At 34.1% G+C, this 14,896-nt stretch overlaps 1 protein-coding gene and 1 pseudogene across 1 annotated transcript; both read right to left on the reverse strand.

Moving 5' to 3' along the window:
• Nucleotides 1–7,630: 7,630 nt before the first annotated feature.
• On the reverse strand, nt 7,631–8,514 carry LOC117904823 (kunitz trypsin inhibitor 5-like). Its single transcript, XM_034817594.1, has one exon. It carries the CDS (start codon nt 8,472–8,474, stop codon nt 7,863–7,865), a length of 612 nt encoding a protein of 203 aa, XP_034673485.1. The 5' UTR covers nt 8,475–8,514; the 3' UTR covers nt 7,631–7,862.
• A 1,937-nt stretch (nt 8,515–10,451) lies between these two features.
• LOC117904014 lies at nt 10,452–11,040 on the reverse strand (annotated as a pseudogene).
• Nucleotides 11,041–14,896: the final 3,856 nt, after the last annotated feature.

Raw genomic sequence — 14,896 nt, forward strand, 5'->3', positions numbered from 1 at the left:
GGTTTTAATAATGGGTAACTACCAAAACAAAATGCTTCAAATCATATGAGGGTTTTTATTTCTATTATTATTTTTATATTTTGGTCATAATGCTATGCTTAGGTAAATTTGTCTTCAGTCTGGTCAAATTAATATTGATAAAGATAATTTTTTTTCAAAATCAAAGAGCAATTGGATTGAAAAAATAATGAATATTTAACCATTTTATTATTCTATGATGGACATGAAAAATTAGATGGAAAACAAGAAAATAGAGGGTCCATTGATGAGTGTATCTCTAAGGTATCTAATTTTTTTTTTATTATTATTGTAATTAGAATACCTTATTTATAAGTCATACATGTATAAATATTATAAAATAAAAATATAATACTTTTTATAAATTAATAAATATTCATTTATCGATAAATCAATAACCCTATCAAAATAATAATTTTTCTTGGTCTCAAAAGTATTATTTATAAGGTTACACAAAAATGATGTTACAAGTTACACAAGATTCGTTCCATTGGTAACTGATATTATTGCTGCTGAGGAAGTAGGAAAATCTTAACCAAGATCTATATATGATAATGAGAATTACAAATAAGAGATCTTTGGTAAATTAAACAACATGTCCCTAAATCTGCATTAACTAAAAATACAATAATCAATTCACCTAAACAAAGTATAACTACTAGATAACAATAAAAATTTGGAAGGGTTAGAATGCATCTATAAAGTCCACAGAAGTAGAAGCTACAACTCCTAGTCCCTTGTCTCTAGTGCAATCCTATATTTACATAAATCATATAGGAACTTGTCATACATCTCAATAAAGAAAGAGTATTGATTTTTAGAGATGATGGTTAGGCTAAAAGTTAGTACCCACAATCGTTGAAGTTTCTTGTAGTGGCATATTAGCTTTATCAGCTCAGTTCCATGAATCTCTAAAGCATGACTCAGGTTGAAGGAGGTCAAATTTGAGCAAATGGGGTAAATAGCTAGCATTGTAGTTGCCATAGTTGCTATTAGGAATGACTATTGCAAAAGACAGTACAAAATGTATATAGTTCATACATGTATACCACATTTTAGGATAATAACAATTATTATGTGAAGCTTAACTAAGGTAGTACCTAAGGTCGGTTAAGGTAGATTAAGGTAGTACCTAAGGTATAGTCACCAAAATACCAAAGGTGAACCAATTGGTCACACTAATTAATCACATAATGGCATGCTCTAAGGGTCACAAATGAAGTAAGTAATATCCACAAATGAAGTTTCGAGCCTTCACATAGGTAATACGCAAGTTTAACTAAGGTAGTATATAGTACCTAAGGGTTATTAAGGTAGTATCTAAGGTACAAGCACCAAAATACAAAAGGGGAACGGACATTCTCTTTCTTCCAATAAAATTTTCTCCCCAATTGAGTACGGGTTGAAGACCAGTCGACCAGTTTGTTGGGACCTAATACTTTAAGAGTCCTCACACTTCATTTTTTGCACTGTTTCCTCTAGTTTCTTCAAGGGCTTCGCTGGTCTAAGAGAGATGTTTGGTGCTATTTCTTGTTAAGAGGACTATCTTGGACATGGATTTGTGAGTCTAGGATGCATTTAGAGGTTAAGGTTTTGGTTTTTGGGTACCTACTCTCTCCACCCGAGTTCCATTTTGTTTTTACCGAATTCACTTGGACTCCTATGGCTCCTAAACGAGAGCCAACTGCAGCTAAGGCTTAGGGTAAGAGCCTAGCTGAGGTGTCTTAACCAAAGGCACACCAAAAGGTGCGTTTTAACGCCACCTTGGAGTTTTGGATTTGGGTTTCTGAACTGGAATGAGAGAAATTATGTGTTGTCAGGAATGAAAAAAGATGAGAGAAAGTTTCCAAATGAGAGAGGAAAACATTCAGATTGGGTCATTGGGTCGAGTGTTTTTTTTTTTTTTTTTTGAGAAGTTAAAGATTAAGAATTTAGTGTTTTTTTTCTTAATTTTAGTCCTGTTGACATGGAGGTTGGGATGATGCTGAGATAGAGAAATGGAGGGGCAATTTGGGCATAAAAGATGGAGTCAACTCAAAGTGCACAAAAACAATAAGACTTTTCATATTAAAAGCTAATTCTCATATTTCCCATCGTTGGGTTCTGAAAACCATATAATTCCCAAATAGCAACTCCAAAGCACAAGTTTCCCTAATTATTGTCATGTTGTTCTACTGCAAATAACTTTCCTCCCCTAACGATGAGAAAATTGTCTCATCAAAATGGTAATAGATAAAATGTGTCATAAAAACATCACTTATTTGAGTTTTCAAATATCTAGAATCAAAACTAGCATAAATGTCAAAATGTCTTTGGGGATCCATCTAAATCATCTGAGAAAGAGTAATAGGGACATGGATAGCTCCATAAAAAATTTGTAAGTGAGAAACATTTTATTATTAACTAAGTACAAGTTATAAAGGTGAAAGATTGTGGTGAGCGAAAGGTAGTATGACCCTAAATAAAATAAAATAAAAAGGTAGTTTAGTTTTAAGCAAGGTTTGAAATATTGATAAATACAGATATATTGGTACTTGAATTTTACAGAAATATCGATAAAATATGAGTGGATATTTTGACAAAAATATTGGTGGGATGAAAATTATTAAATATTCATGAAAATGCTTAAAAAACACTACTACAAAAAACTAATATAATGACGCTTCATTCCTTAGCGCTTCTTAAAAGTGTCAAAATTTAAGAAAAAAAAATGGGTTAATGTTGGCACTCTAGGGATCTACATCAATGATGACATTTTTTTATATTACAATGACGCTTCTTTTCCTTGGCGCTTTTTATGAGTGTCATTGTAGGGGTTTTTGTTATTTTGAAATACCTTGATGTTTTAAAGAAAGGTCATTTTATCTCCACCTATATAAACCTCTTTTTTCTTCTCACAAATAAAATCCTCAAACCCTGATAAACATTCTCACACCTCAACAAGCACAAAAACATGGAGTCCATACCCACATCCCCAACCCACAACAACTATCAACGCCACCTGAGGTGCCACCCCTCTTGATGTCTTCTCCCTCTCCACCCTTCGTGTTGTCATCTCTTTCCTCTAGTCCTTTGTTTGTAGTTTCTATATACCCACATATTGTAGATGAAATCATGAGATCTGGCAAGTTCTGATCTTGACAAGTTCAATCTCACTATGAACGAGCAATTGCAATGAGAAATCTTGAGCCTTTACAACGAAAATGGCCTCCAATTTTTTGAGGTTTTTTGTTTTTTTGTTTTAGTTTTTCAATTCTAGAGAAAAAGAAATTGTTTATATATATATATATATATATATATATTTTATCAAGAGAAAATGAAATAGTTTTTGTTTTTATTTAGTTTTTCTGATATGGATGTAATGGAATTGTTTTTTTTTTTTTTTTTTTTTTTTTTTTTTATCAGGAGAAAATGATATATATATTTTTAAATTTCTCCAATTTGGAGAAAATGAAACAGGTTTTTTTTTTTTTTTTTTTTTTTTAAGTTTTTCTGATCAGAAAAAAAAAATGAAATAAGGTTTTTAGTTTTCCTAATCTGGAGAAAATGAAACAGTTTTTGTATAGTTTTTGTTTTTTTTTTTTTTTAGTTTTTTTTATATGGAGAAAATGAAATAGTTTTTTTTTTTTTTTTTTTTTTTTCTGATTTTGAGAAAATGAAATAATTTCACGCTTTTCTTAACAAGTTAAAACAATTATTACCAGCGAAAAAACTCATTTTTTCACATTTTTCTTCAATATGTAGGCTCGTTTCATCAAATCTTGCCTGATTTGTTCATTTTAGACATTTATGAGTACTTTATCCCTTATCTCAAGAAAAAAAAATTTTGATTTTGTTCATGAAATTATTGTTCACAAGGTTTTGAATTTTTATAAATATACTGAAGGTTTGGTCAATTTGAATTTTTCAACTAAATAGAAACTTCTTCTTTATTTTTTTAGCTTTTAGTTATTTATTACTATCATTAGTTTTTTTTGTTTGACCTGATCTTGAACTTAGAATGGTTCAAAACCATTAGAGATTGGAATCTTTGTCGCATATGATCTTATATTTAATTAAATGGTTCAACATTGAAACAATGTAATCAAAATCAGAAAAAATTATGTTAAATGAGAAATTATATGTTTTTGAACAAATAACATTATTAAGAGAATATGTTTAAAGTGATCTAACAATGTGCATTGACAGCTAGTGGAGAAATGAGGTGTTCTGTTCCTACATTAGAGATGAGAGATTCAATGCTTTGTCCTAACTTCTAAGTCCCCATCAGGCCACTTGGATGGCACGCATCTCCCTTAATTTATTTATTTATTATTATTATTATAATTATTCTTCTTGTTTGTTTTATTTAAATGGAAAGGATTTTTTAATGGTTTTTGTTGGTTTACAAGCATCAAATGGAACGTTTTGGCCCAAAATGAGACTTGATCTTTTGGACATCATCTTAGCAAAGGTACAATCCTATTTATTTACTTGAATTTATATATTTATTATTTTTATAAGTTTTCGTTTATTGAAAATTGTGTGGATAAAAAAATTGTATGTCAATATGAAAATTAGTGGATTGTATTATCTTCTAGTTGAGTGATATGATGTCGAGGATTAAATAAATTTTTTATTCTCTTTTACATGTGGGTTATGGTGCAAAATCTCTCGCACACAAGTAGCCTTGTTATCCCTCTTTTTATTTCATTTATAAGAGTATGGAGAATTTTGATGTTGCGGATTATGTAATTCAATTGTGATGTCTCTACATGTTTTTCAACATTAGATTTTTTATGTTGGTACTTAACATTTTTATCAATAGTCAGCCTTAAGGAGCTTTTAGCAAAACTAGATGTTGATGTACCTTATACCTAGCTCCCTTGAAACACATTTAGATCTCAATCTATTCTCTCTTGGTAATGTTTTAGGTAAGGTTGTTAATAATTTAGGTTAGAGAATTGGATAAATTTCTTCACTATAAAAATAAACATAGAAGTGATGGATTTGAGGTGATCCATTAATATTATTAACTAATTTTAAAACTCACAGTAGTTCTATTTAAAATTTCACAATAGTTACACTTGAGAAACCTCGACTATTTATAACCCTGCTATTTTGTTCTGACTTATTTTCTCTTATTGGTTTTAGGAGGTTCAACAATAATAGTCTCTCTGGACCATGAATTATATCATATTTAGAAAAATTATATTCTACAAGTTTTTATTTTTAATTTAGTAAAATATATTGGAAGGAATGCATGGGTTTTATCATATACATCATATACATTAACACTTTTTTCTTTCTCTATTAGTATTTTATAAATTTACTATACATAATGGTAGTATTATTTTAAATCATTTTTAAAAATAAATTTTTTAATGTAATTTGTTAGGAATTTTATTTTATTTTCATATAAAATATATTATTATTGTTTATTTTAAAATTAGAAACAAAAATTGGAGCAAAAATTTAGAGCAAAAGATTAAAAAATAGTTGTAATAAACTTAAACCATTTATTGTTTTTCTGTTTGTTTGTTTGTTTTTTTGTTTTTTGTTTTTTTTTTCTTTGTGATTGTGTCAAATATAGGAAAAAATAAAAGATATATATATATATGTATGTATGTATGTATATGCATTTATTTAGGGAATGGAAACCACGTCCTCCCATGTATATATATATCATATAGTACTATGAAACAATGATCATTTTGGTGATTTTTTTGGGAAAATAATATCATTATAGATTGCTATAAATATAAGTATTCTTGTTGTCATGCTCCACAAGATGCTTGGATATTGATTGAAAAAGAGTTTAAAGAATCAATTCTTTAGGTCTTTTCCCTTATTCTGTGTACTTTCATGATTTTAAAAAATAGAAATATATTCTTGAATGGGCTCTCTCTCTCTCCATTTCTACCATTATGAGTTTAATTGGTGAGGAATTTTCTTTCTCCATTATGAGTTCCTACAATATTATTTCATTGTTATTTGGTTGTGTTTTTTTAGAAATAATGTTTTTTTTTCCTCTTTGTTTGCAGGTTACAAATAAATAAAATCAATGTTCTTCAAGTTCCCAAAAGAAGAGAAATTGTTCAGTTGAGATCAAGATTTCTTGAATGAATTCATTAGGAAGTTGAACTAAGTTTATTGCATATTATATTCATTTAACCAATTTTTGCACTAATTTTTGTTTTTAGCACTAATGTTTGTTTTTATATTGAAGAATTGTCAATTCTGTTTTGAGATAATTATCAATTTTGTATGAAATTGTTATGTATAAGCCCTTTCATTAATTATTGGGACTAAGTTGGTGTATATTTATTATTGCAAATTTTAATTAATAAAGTTCGATTCAATCTTATGGTTTATGATTATTTTTTATTGACAAAATATTTTTTTAATAAAAAATATTTAAAGATGAAACTTTTAAAAGCGTCATTGATAAAATTTATCAAAGATGACGCATGTATAATTTTATAAAGCTTATTTCAATATAAAATGCTCAAAGATGACATTTCCATAAATGTCATTGTTAACGTAAGGCAAAGATGGCGCTTCTTTAAGCGTCATTGAAGGCATAAATCAATGATGGCGCTTTTTAAAAGCGTCATTATTGATTGAAACCTATAATGACAAGCTAAGAGATGATGCTTTAAGAAAGCATCATCTTTTGCCTTTCTTGATGCTTAAAAAGCGTCATTATTTCCATTTTTTCTTGTAGTGTATAAATTTTGTTTCACCAAGTAATAATGACTCTTTCGGAGCCTTGAATTAGGTTTACCGAACTCGATATTGTGTTAACATTGATTAATGCAAATGCTAAGTTCGGGAAATATTTTTTATCTCAAAGAATTGTATGTGTTGTTGCACAGTCAACAAGACATACATCTTCATAATGATGTTATGCAATTAGTCAAGTTAGGGGGATTATCCATCTTATGATGTGGAATCTTTGAAAATATATGAGAATTTGGACTTTGCTATAGTCTTGTGCTCTTGTGTTATGCTTGTATTGATAATGTGTTGTAGAAAATAAAGTGGAAAGAGGAGGATAAAATAGAATGTTAAAGAAAGAAGTTAAATGCATATTTCATTATTAAATGTCTCCTCAAAAGTCACAAAGAGATTTACAAATTGTCATATATATTTTATAACAATAATTCACTATTAACCAAAGAAATACATTATTAATAATTGTTTGAAAACTGGCAATATTTTTAAAGAAAATTTAAAAATTATTATATTTTTGGTAAATTTAGGAAAGTGGATAAGTTCATACGAGTGAAGAGGGCAATTTCGAAATGATGCTTGTGAGAGGGACAAAGGTTTTACGAGGGCATGTAGGAAGAATATTTTTTGACAGTAGTGCAGTGAGTGCAAATTAAAGATAAAAAAATAATGCCACTATTTGTTAAATTATTTCAAGATAACGTATGGGAGGTTAATTTTATCAAAAAGAAAAAAAAAATTAAGGATAAATTGAGATACTAGTAAAAAATATTGAGATGGTTTTAATAATTTCCCAAGATTTTTTTTATTTTTTATTTTCAAATTACTTCCTCATAACTGTAAGTACTCTATAAATTATATAAGTCTGATCTCCAAATATGCTTCTGGGAAAAGGCACTAGTCCTTTGATACACACTTGTGGCCCTTTATTACATACTGAAAATGATACAAACTGCATGCAAAGAGGAAGTTTGAACTTTGATTTTCTGTTAAGAAAAGCTTCAACTATTATTGAAATATAGGAGAAAAGTACTCCTTAAACTTATTACATGCATATATGGTTAATTAATATTCAACACAGAAGTCGTATCAACTGCCAGCCAAATATTGATGTTGTGATCAGCAGATGTTCAAGCCTTCTTGAACATAACCTTGAAGGGCACATCACTCAGAGCCAAACGCCTGTATCCATTCTGGATATAAATGCCGATGTCCCCACAAACAGGCTTGCAGAAATCACACACCGTTGGACAGAAGACCAGCTTGTAGTCATCGTCATATTTCTCAATCTTGAACCAATTATCCAGAGTTTCACGACCTGGATTGCCTTCCACCCCACCAGTTGTGACAAACCGTTGTCCGGACGATTCATCATACTCAAGCTTCCACAAAGTGGATTGTACACAGATTGTGGAAGCAGAGAACTTGATGTTATGATCGGTGGACACACGAATCACGCCTTTTTTGGGGTTCACCGGCGTAAACGTCAACGGGAGACCGTTTGATACCTCTTGCTGTTCTTGGACAACATCAAGAGGGCAGGTCTCGTTCCCAGTGCTGGCCAGGGTGAGGCCACCGCCTCTCCCACGGAAAACTGGCAGGATGTAGTAATCAACTCCGGACCGGAGCTTCTTTCCCTCAGTATCAAGCACAGGGTCAGGAGCAGATTCAGCAGCCACAGAAAAAGGCTTCACAGCAAGGGCAATGAGCAGCAAGGAGAAAAGCAACGATGTAGTCTTCATTGTTGTTGATCTTTTAGAAGATATATCTTATGATGATGAGAAGAGAATGGAGAAAGAGCGTGTATTTATAGAGCTCTCATGTGGGTTGAGTAATCCTTTTGAGTTTGAGAGCTTGTAGTATTTCATTGTAATCTTTATCACTACTACCTAACTTAACTTGTATGCATAAATGGATGATCAAAAACCCTACTTGAATCATTCCAGATAGCTTCAGTGAAAGGAGAGAAGTTTGAAGTTGAATTATTTGCAGTCAAACTGTACTTCATTGCAAAGTCAAATCATCTTATCCTCACACGTCATATATCCTTTTTCACTACAAAGTCTGCCCATGCTTTGTTTGAATCTCTTGCTTGGTTAATGCATATTTTGCTACGTACGTACTTCAAGAGTTGAGATCCCAATTCAGTACCTTAGAATTTTGCTAAAGGACTTTTGATGAAACAGGATAACTCTCCTAATTAAGAATGTTAATGAAAGAAAAGAGACACATCCATTCGAAACCTTATCTTAAATGTTCAAGCTATTGGATCATTTGTCAAGCAGGCTAAAGTAGAAAATCAGTGATACCGACTGCATATGTGTGTGGATATATATATATATATCATGGAATAATTAATGCCAACGCTGAAAGTGGTTGTAGGTTTGGTAGCTGCATGTACAAGTAAGTCTTGACAGTTTTTGTTTGAATGGGTGATAATTTGACCAGGTCCGGGGCTACATATGAATAGCAATATTTTCATAGAAATGGAGCCAACTCCCAAATAATTTTCAAGTCAAATTTCAAAATACCATTTATTTTTAATCCTTTCGAAGTTTTGAAGAATGACTAATTTCCATCAACTAAACTTAGCGTATATTTTTTATAAAAAAGAAAAAGAAAACTCCAATGATCTTTAATTATATTTTTTTATTATTACTTGCACTTGAATATTTTTTTTGTAATATATGACAAATATCGACATACTGAATTTATATGATTACATTCCTAGAAATAGATAAAAAAATTATTTTTAGAGTAAAAAATTTATATTATAATTATATTTGTTGGAGTTGAGTGGGTGCCCAAGTTAGGCTAACCCAATCCTATCCAACCAAATAAGAGACCGGAAGAGCAGTTTTCAGGAGTTGGAACTACCAGAAACTTCCTAGAACCACTCTAATAAATAAAAAAATGTGGAACAGAGTGATTTTTTGAAAAGAAAGATAGACAGAACTCAAGAAGAAAAGTTCTCTTCGAAAAAAGGTAAAAGGTTTTTGTGTTGTGAAACGAAATTGTTTTTTATTTTAATGTGGTTCTATTCACTATTGGGGGCGAAGAATTGAATGCTAAAACAACTTCTTTTTTCTTTTTCTTTTTTTAATCATGGGCATTTTAAAAAGGCAATCTGAAGTTTTCTTACAATATTTGTATTTTAGAAAATCATATTAGCTAAATCTAGGCTTTGCTTTATAAAGTCCATAAAAACCTTTATACCTAAATAACCATAAATTGTCAAAGGTTAAATACAAATTGAAAATCAAAATAAAATGAATTATATTTTCTATTAACTTGCCACATAAAATAATAAATTTATAAATTTAACTTATGTTTTATTCATAGATAATTTTTATTCTTTGAACAAGTCATGTGCCATGCATAGAACATGTCTATTAATTTTGCTAATTTTTTTTTTGAGATTTTGTTATAATATTTTTTTAAATGGTTAAAAATTTTGAGAGGTTTTGTTAAAAAAGGAAAAATAAATTAAGATTTGTCCTAAAATGATGATGTGGACTTTTAGATTGAAAGAGAAGTAAAGATGAGTTTGGCTAGAATTTGTCCTAAAATTAAGATTTGTATGTGAATATATAATAACTATATATCATTGAATTATCAAGGCAAATATCCCTTGGTTATTACATGGCTAGAATTCATGCATAGAATTTAGCTATATATCTACTACTTTATTTTATTACATTGAAGGAAATCAACCAACTTCAAGCCCTCTTAAACATAACCTTGAGTGGCACATCACTCAGAGCCAAACACCTGTATCCATGCTGAATATAAATGTCGATGTCCCCACAAATAGGCCTACAAAAATCGCAAGTTGTTGGATAGAACACCAATTTGTAATCATCCTCATACTTCTCAATCCTAAACCAATTACTCAAAGTTTGGATACTCGGGTTCCTTTCAACCCCACCAGATGTAAAAAACAATCAGTCGATTGGTCATACTCATCGAGCTTCCACACTGTCGATTGTACACAAGTCGTGGCAGTAGAGAACTTAATGTTATGATCGGTCAGCACGTGGATCACTCTTTTCTTGGGGTTCACCGGTGTGAATGTCAACAGGAGACCATTTGATGCCTTGACCTAGTCTTGGACAACATCAAGCAGGCAGGTCTCATTCCCGACATTGGCCGTTGTGGTGGCATGATCGCTCCCATGGATAACTGGCAAGATGTAGTAATTCACCCAAATCAGAGCTTTTTTCCATCAGTGTCAAGCAATGGATTAGGTGCAACTTGGGTGGCGAAGGCAACTAGTAGGAAGGAGAGTAGCAAGAATGTAGTCTTCATTGTAAATATTAATCTTTTGAATATGTGGAGAAGTTGTGGGGAGCTTCTCTTCATGTGTCCTTCCCAAACTCAAGACCCTTTGGTTGTTCAAGGTAAACGGATAATCCATCTGGACCAAGATAAGCTCTGTTTGGCACAAGAGGGGAGAGATTTCATTCTTCCTCAATGCCAAATGGAGTGGACGGACCAAGCCTATTAGGACTTCCAAATAGACAAACCAACCCAGCCGAAGTTTCCAGGTATTGAACGAATGGTCAATCACACCCGATGCTTGAGCAACGGACTAAATGATATTTACACCCAAAAATCAGTGTCAATTAGTGACATTAACATATATAAATGCACAGTCAACTACATGGTCCGAGATTTTTGCATGACAACTAGGAAATGGCACTAGTCAGCAACTCTTGCTTGGTATGATTGCCCAATCCACACTAAGATGAAGGCTTTGATTGTCTTATTAAAGCTTATAATTAATCTACCCTGATGGCAATCATAATCGCAAGAAAGACATGAATGCACAATCAGCTATGACGATGGTGCCATCTACTTTATAAAAACTCCTCGAAAAGCATGAAAAAGGTACGTTTGTACATAGCTATTAGAAACAGTAGGATTCATCCATTTGTCAAGCAATTGCTAAAGTAGAATTTGACCTACTTTTCATCTTGAATTGGAGCCTTCATAATTTGGTCACCTTAGAGTGATTTGACCTAGAGTTCACATATTGCACTTTTCTCCTAGTTGATCAGTCATAGAGCCTAAAGCTTAGAGCCTAGAGCTCACAACCTTGAGTTGTAGTTTTTAATACTAAAAGCCAGAGTCATTTATTCTCCTCCACAACCATGAGTTGTTCATGTTGGAATTGAGCCCCCAAAAGCAAGACCTGATGTAACTAAGCTAGACTTATGTCACGGACTTAGTCTTTTCCTAAGCTCGTGTAGCACTTAGACAAGCCAAGGCACTTGATCTTTCTTAAGTCAACCTTACCCCCAATGCTTAGCTTGCTAGGCTAAGATGCTCATGACTCAAAAGTTTTAGAAGGCATAATAGGCAACTCTTAAAGAATAGAAGCTTTATTGCTTTCAAAGGAACCTATACAATGCCTGGAAGCTCACTTGCTTGGTAAGGAAGTGATTTGGGTAGTTTTGGGTGGTGCCTTGGCCAAATGAGGCCCTCACCTATTTATAGGCACCATTGGAACTCTTTGGAACCTTGGAGGGTTCCTTACAAATCAAGAAGATTCTAGAAAACCCTACACAATTCTATGTACAAACATATGTACAAGAATATACAAAAGACTCCTAGAATTCTCTAGAAAGCCTTGGACTTCTCTCATGCCTTCCACCATAGTGTAGAGATGTGTGGACATTTCAAGGCATCTCTAGAACCTTCCAAACTCTTCCCACCAATGGCTTAGTGTAGATGGCTCCAAGAGTCTCCAGAAGCTTCTTGGGCACTATAAAAACCCAGGGGGAGGCTCATTTGAAGCATCATGTGACACTCTCCCCCACCTATGCCGTCGATGCCTCCATCGTTGCCTCTTCTTGAAACCTCTCATTGTGTTTCCAAAATCTTCTCAAAGAATCCACATGTTCCCAACTTACCTGCCTCTTAGGTAGTCCTTTCCATCAGGCTAGATACTCTATCACAGGAGGGACTCCTTGTCTCCTGGTAACCCGTTCAGCCAGGATATTTTTCACCTCCTTCTCCCGTGAGGCCTCTAATGGATGCAGATCCCTACACTTTCGATACTTGGAGTGTTGCTTCCTCTTACCCATTGCGCTCATCTTTCCCTTGGTGACCTTATCGATGTGTGTGCGGGCTACCTCGGCTCGCTCTTTTTTTTCCTCCTTTACTTACATCCCTGATAGTAAGGAGGTATAGATGTACTGGGCTTTGAATTGACTTGGAAGGCACCTAGCAGCTACATCGAGCTCATATGTGCTTTCTCCTCTTGTTCACTGTCTTCGATCATGGCATCGAGCGTCTTCCTCTTTGGACAATCTAGTGCCCAATGTGGACCGTCACACAGGAAGCATTTGATTTTAAGCATAAACTCCTTCCTTTCCACCTTACGCCTTCCTTCCCAGATGTTAAGTGTCTTGCCTGATCCCATTCTAGGAACATTGTGGTCCCTTGAAACCTCGTCTCCCCCACCCGTGGTGTGACTATCCTCCAAATACTCAGCTTGGACGAGTTTCCCCTCTTGCTTAGCCCAGCTTTGTAAGTTGTCCATGAAATTGAACAGTAGCTCATCTTCGAACATGTTAGGTATCTCAAGCATAAGCATAAAGAACTCTTTGACATACTCACAGATCGAGCCGGTGTGCTTGAGACGATTCATATTCTTCCTCACTAGGTAAGCCACGTCCTCAGGGTAGAATTGCCTTTTGATCTCTCACTTAAAGGTCCCATGGTTCTATGGTGCACGTCCCTTTTTCTATATCGGCAAACCTCCAATGCCACCATAGAGTAGCATTATCATTGAGGTAGAGGGTTGCAATTCTTACCTTAGTCGCCTCATCTGTTAGTGCAATAGCCTCAAAGTATCACTTCATATGCCATAAGAAGTTGTCTAACTCCTTGGCATCCCTCTTGCCACTAAACCCTTGTGGCTTCAGCACCTCCACTCTAGATTCCTCTTGGGTGGCCATGACCCGTGCCGACACAGCAGCCTTGTAGATGGCTAACTCTTGCCTAACCTCCTGGTCTCGGGACTCCATTTGAGTGGTCAAGGCCTCTATCCTTGACTCTATGCTAGCAAGCATGCTCAAGACCTTTTCTTGGAAGGACACAAACTCCTCGTGTGACACTGGTTGAACCTATGAGACTAGCACCCCTGCAGGAAGGTCTTGGATATGCTCCCTTAGATCCTCTAAGCCCTTCTCCATGCCTCAATCAAGTCCAACCCCTCCCGAGTGTCCGCCATGGCTAGCTCCACCTTATCTAACCTTGCCTCTATGTTGGCAACGACATCACAAGATTTATCCTTCCTACCCCTGTCCCGTGCAATAGGTTCGGTCTCCCTCCCATGGGTTTGCTCACTAGTCTCCTCCACATTGGAGCCCGACATGCTTCCTTTACTATGCTCACTTCGTAGCTACACTTGATACCACTTGTCATGAACTTAGTCTTTTCCTAAGCTCGTGCGGCACTTAGACAAGTCAAGGCACTTGATCTTGCTAAGTTAGCCTTACCCCCAATGCTTAGCTTGCTAGGCTAAGACGCTCGAGACTTAGAAGTTTTAGAAGGCGTAGTAGGCAACTCTTAAATAATAGAAGCTTTATTGCTTTCAAAGGAAACTATACAATGCCTGGAAGCTCACTTGCTTGGTTAGGAAGTGATTTGGGTGGTTTTGGGTGGTGCCTTGGCCAAATGAGACCTTCACTTATTTATAGGCACCATTGGAACCTTGGAGGGTTCCTTCTAAGTCAAGAAGATTCTTGAACACCTTACACAATTCTATGTACAAACCTATGTACAAGAATATACAAGAGATTCCTAGAATTTTCTAGAAAGCCTTGGACTCCTCTCATGCCTTCCACCATAATGTAGAGATGTGTGGACATCTCTAGGCATCTCTAGAACCTTCTAGACTCTTCCCACCAATAGCTTAGTGTAGATGGCTCCAAGAGTCTCCATAAGCTTCCTAGGCTCTATATAAACCCAAGGGTTTACCTGTCGAAGGTGGTATGGCATTGGTGTGTATATAAAGAAAAACAATAAGATCACGGCTCCTTTTAGGAAGGAATCTGGGAGGCTCATTTGAAGCATCCTGTGACACTTAACTATCCTCTTGCTATCCATTTGATGTATTGACATTGATTTCAGCATTCAACCCATGTCTATTACA

Source organism: Vitis riparia, chromosome 17, assembly GCF_004353265.1.
Source record: "Vitis riparia cultivar Riparia Gloire de Montpellier isolate 1030 chromosome 17, EGFV_Vit.rip_1.0, whole genome shotgun sequence".
NCBI classification, from domain to species: Eukaryota; Viridiplantae; Streptophyta; class Magnoliopsida; order Vitales; family Vitaceae; genus Vitis; species Vitis riparia.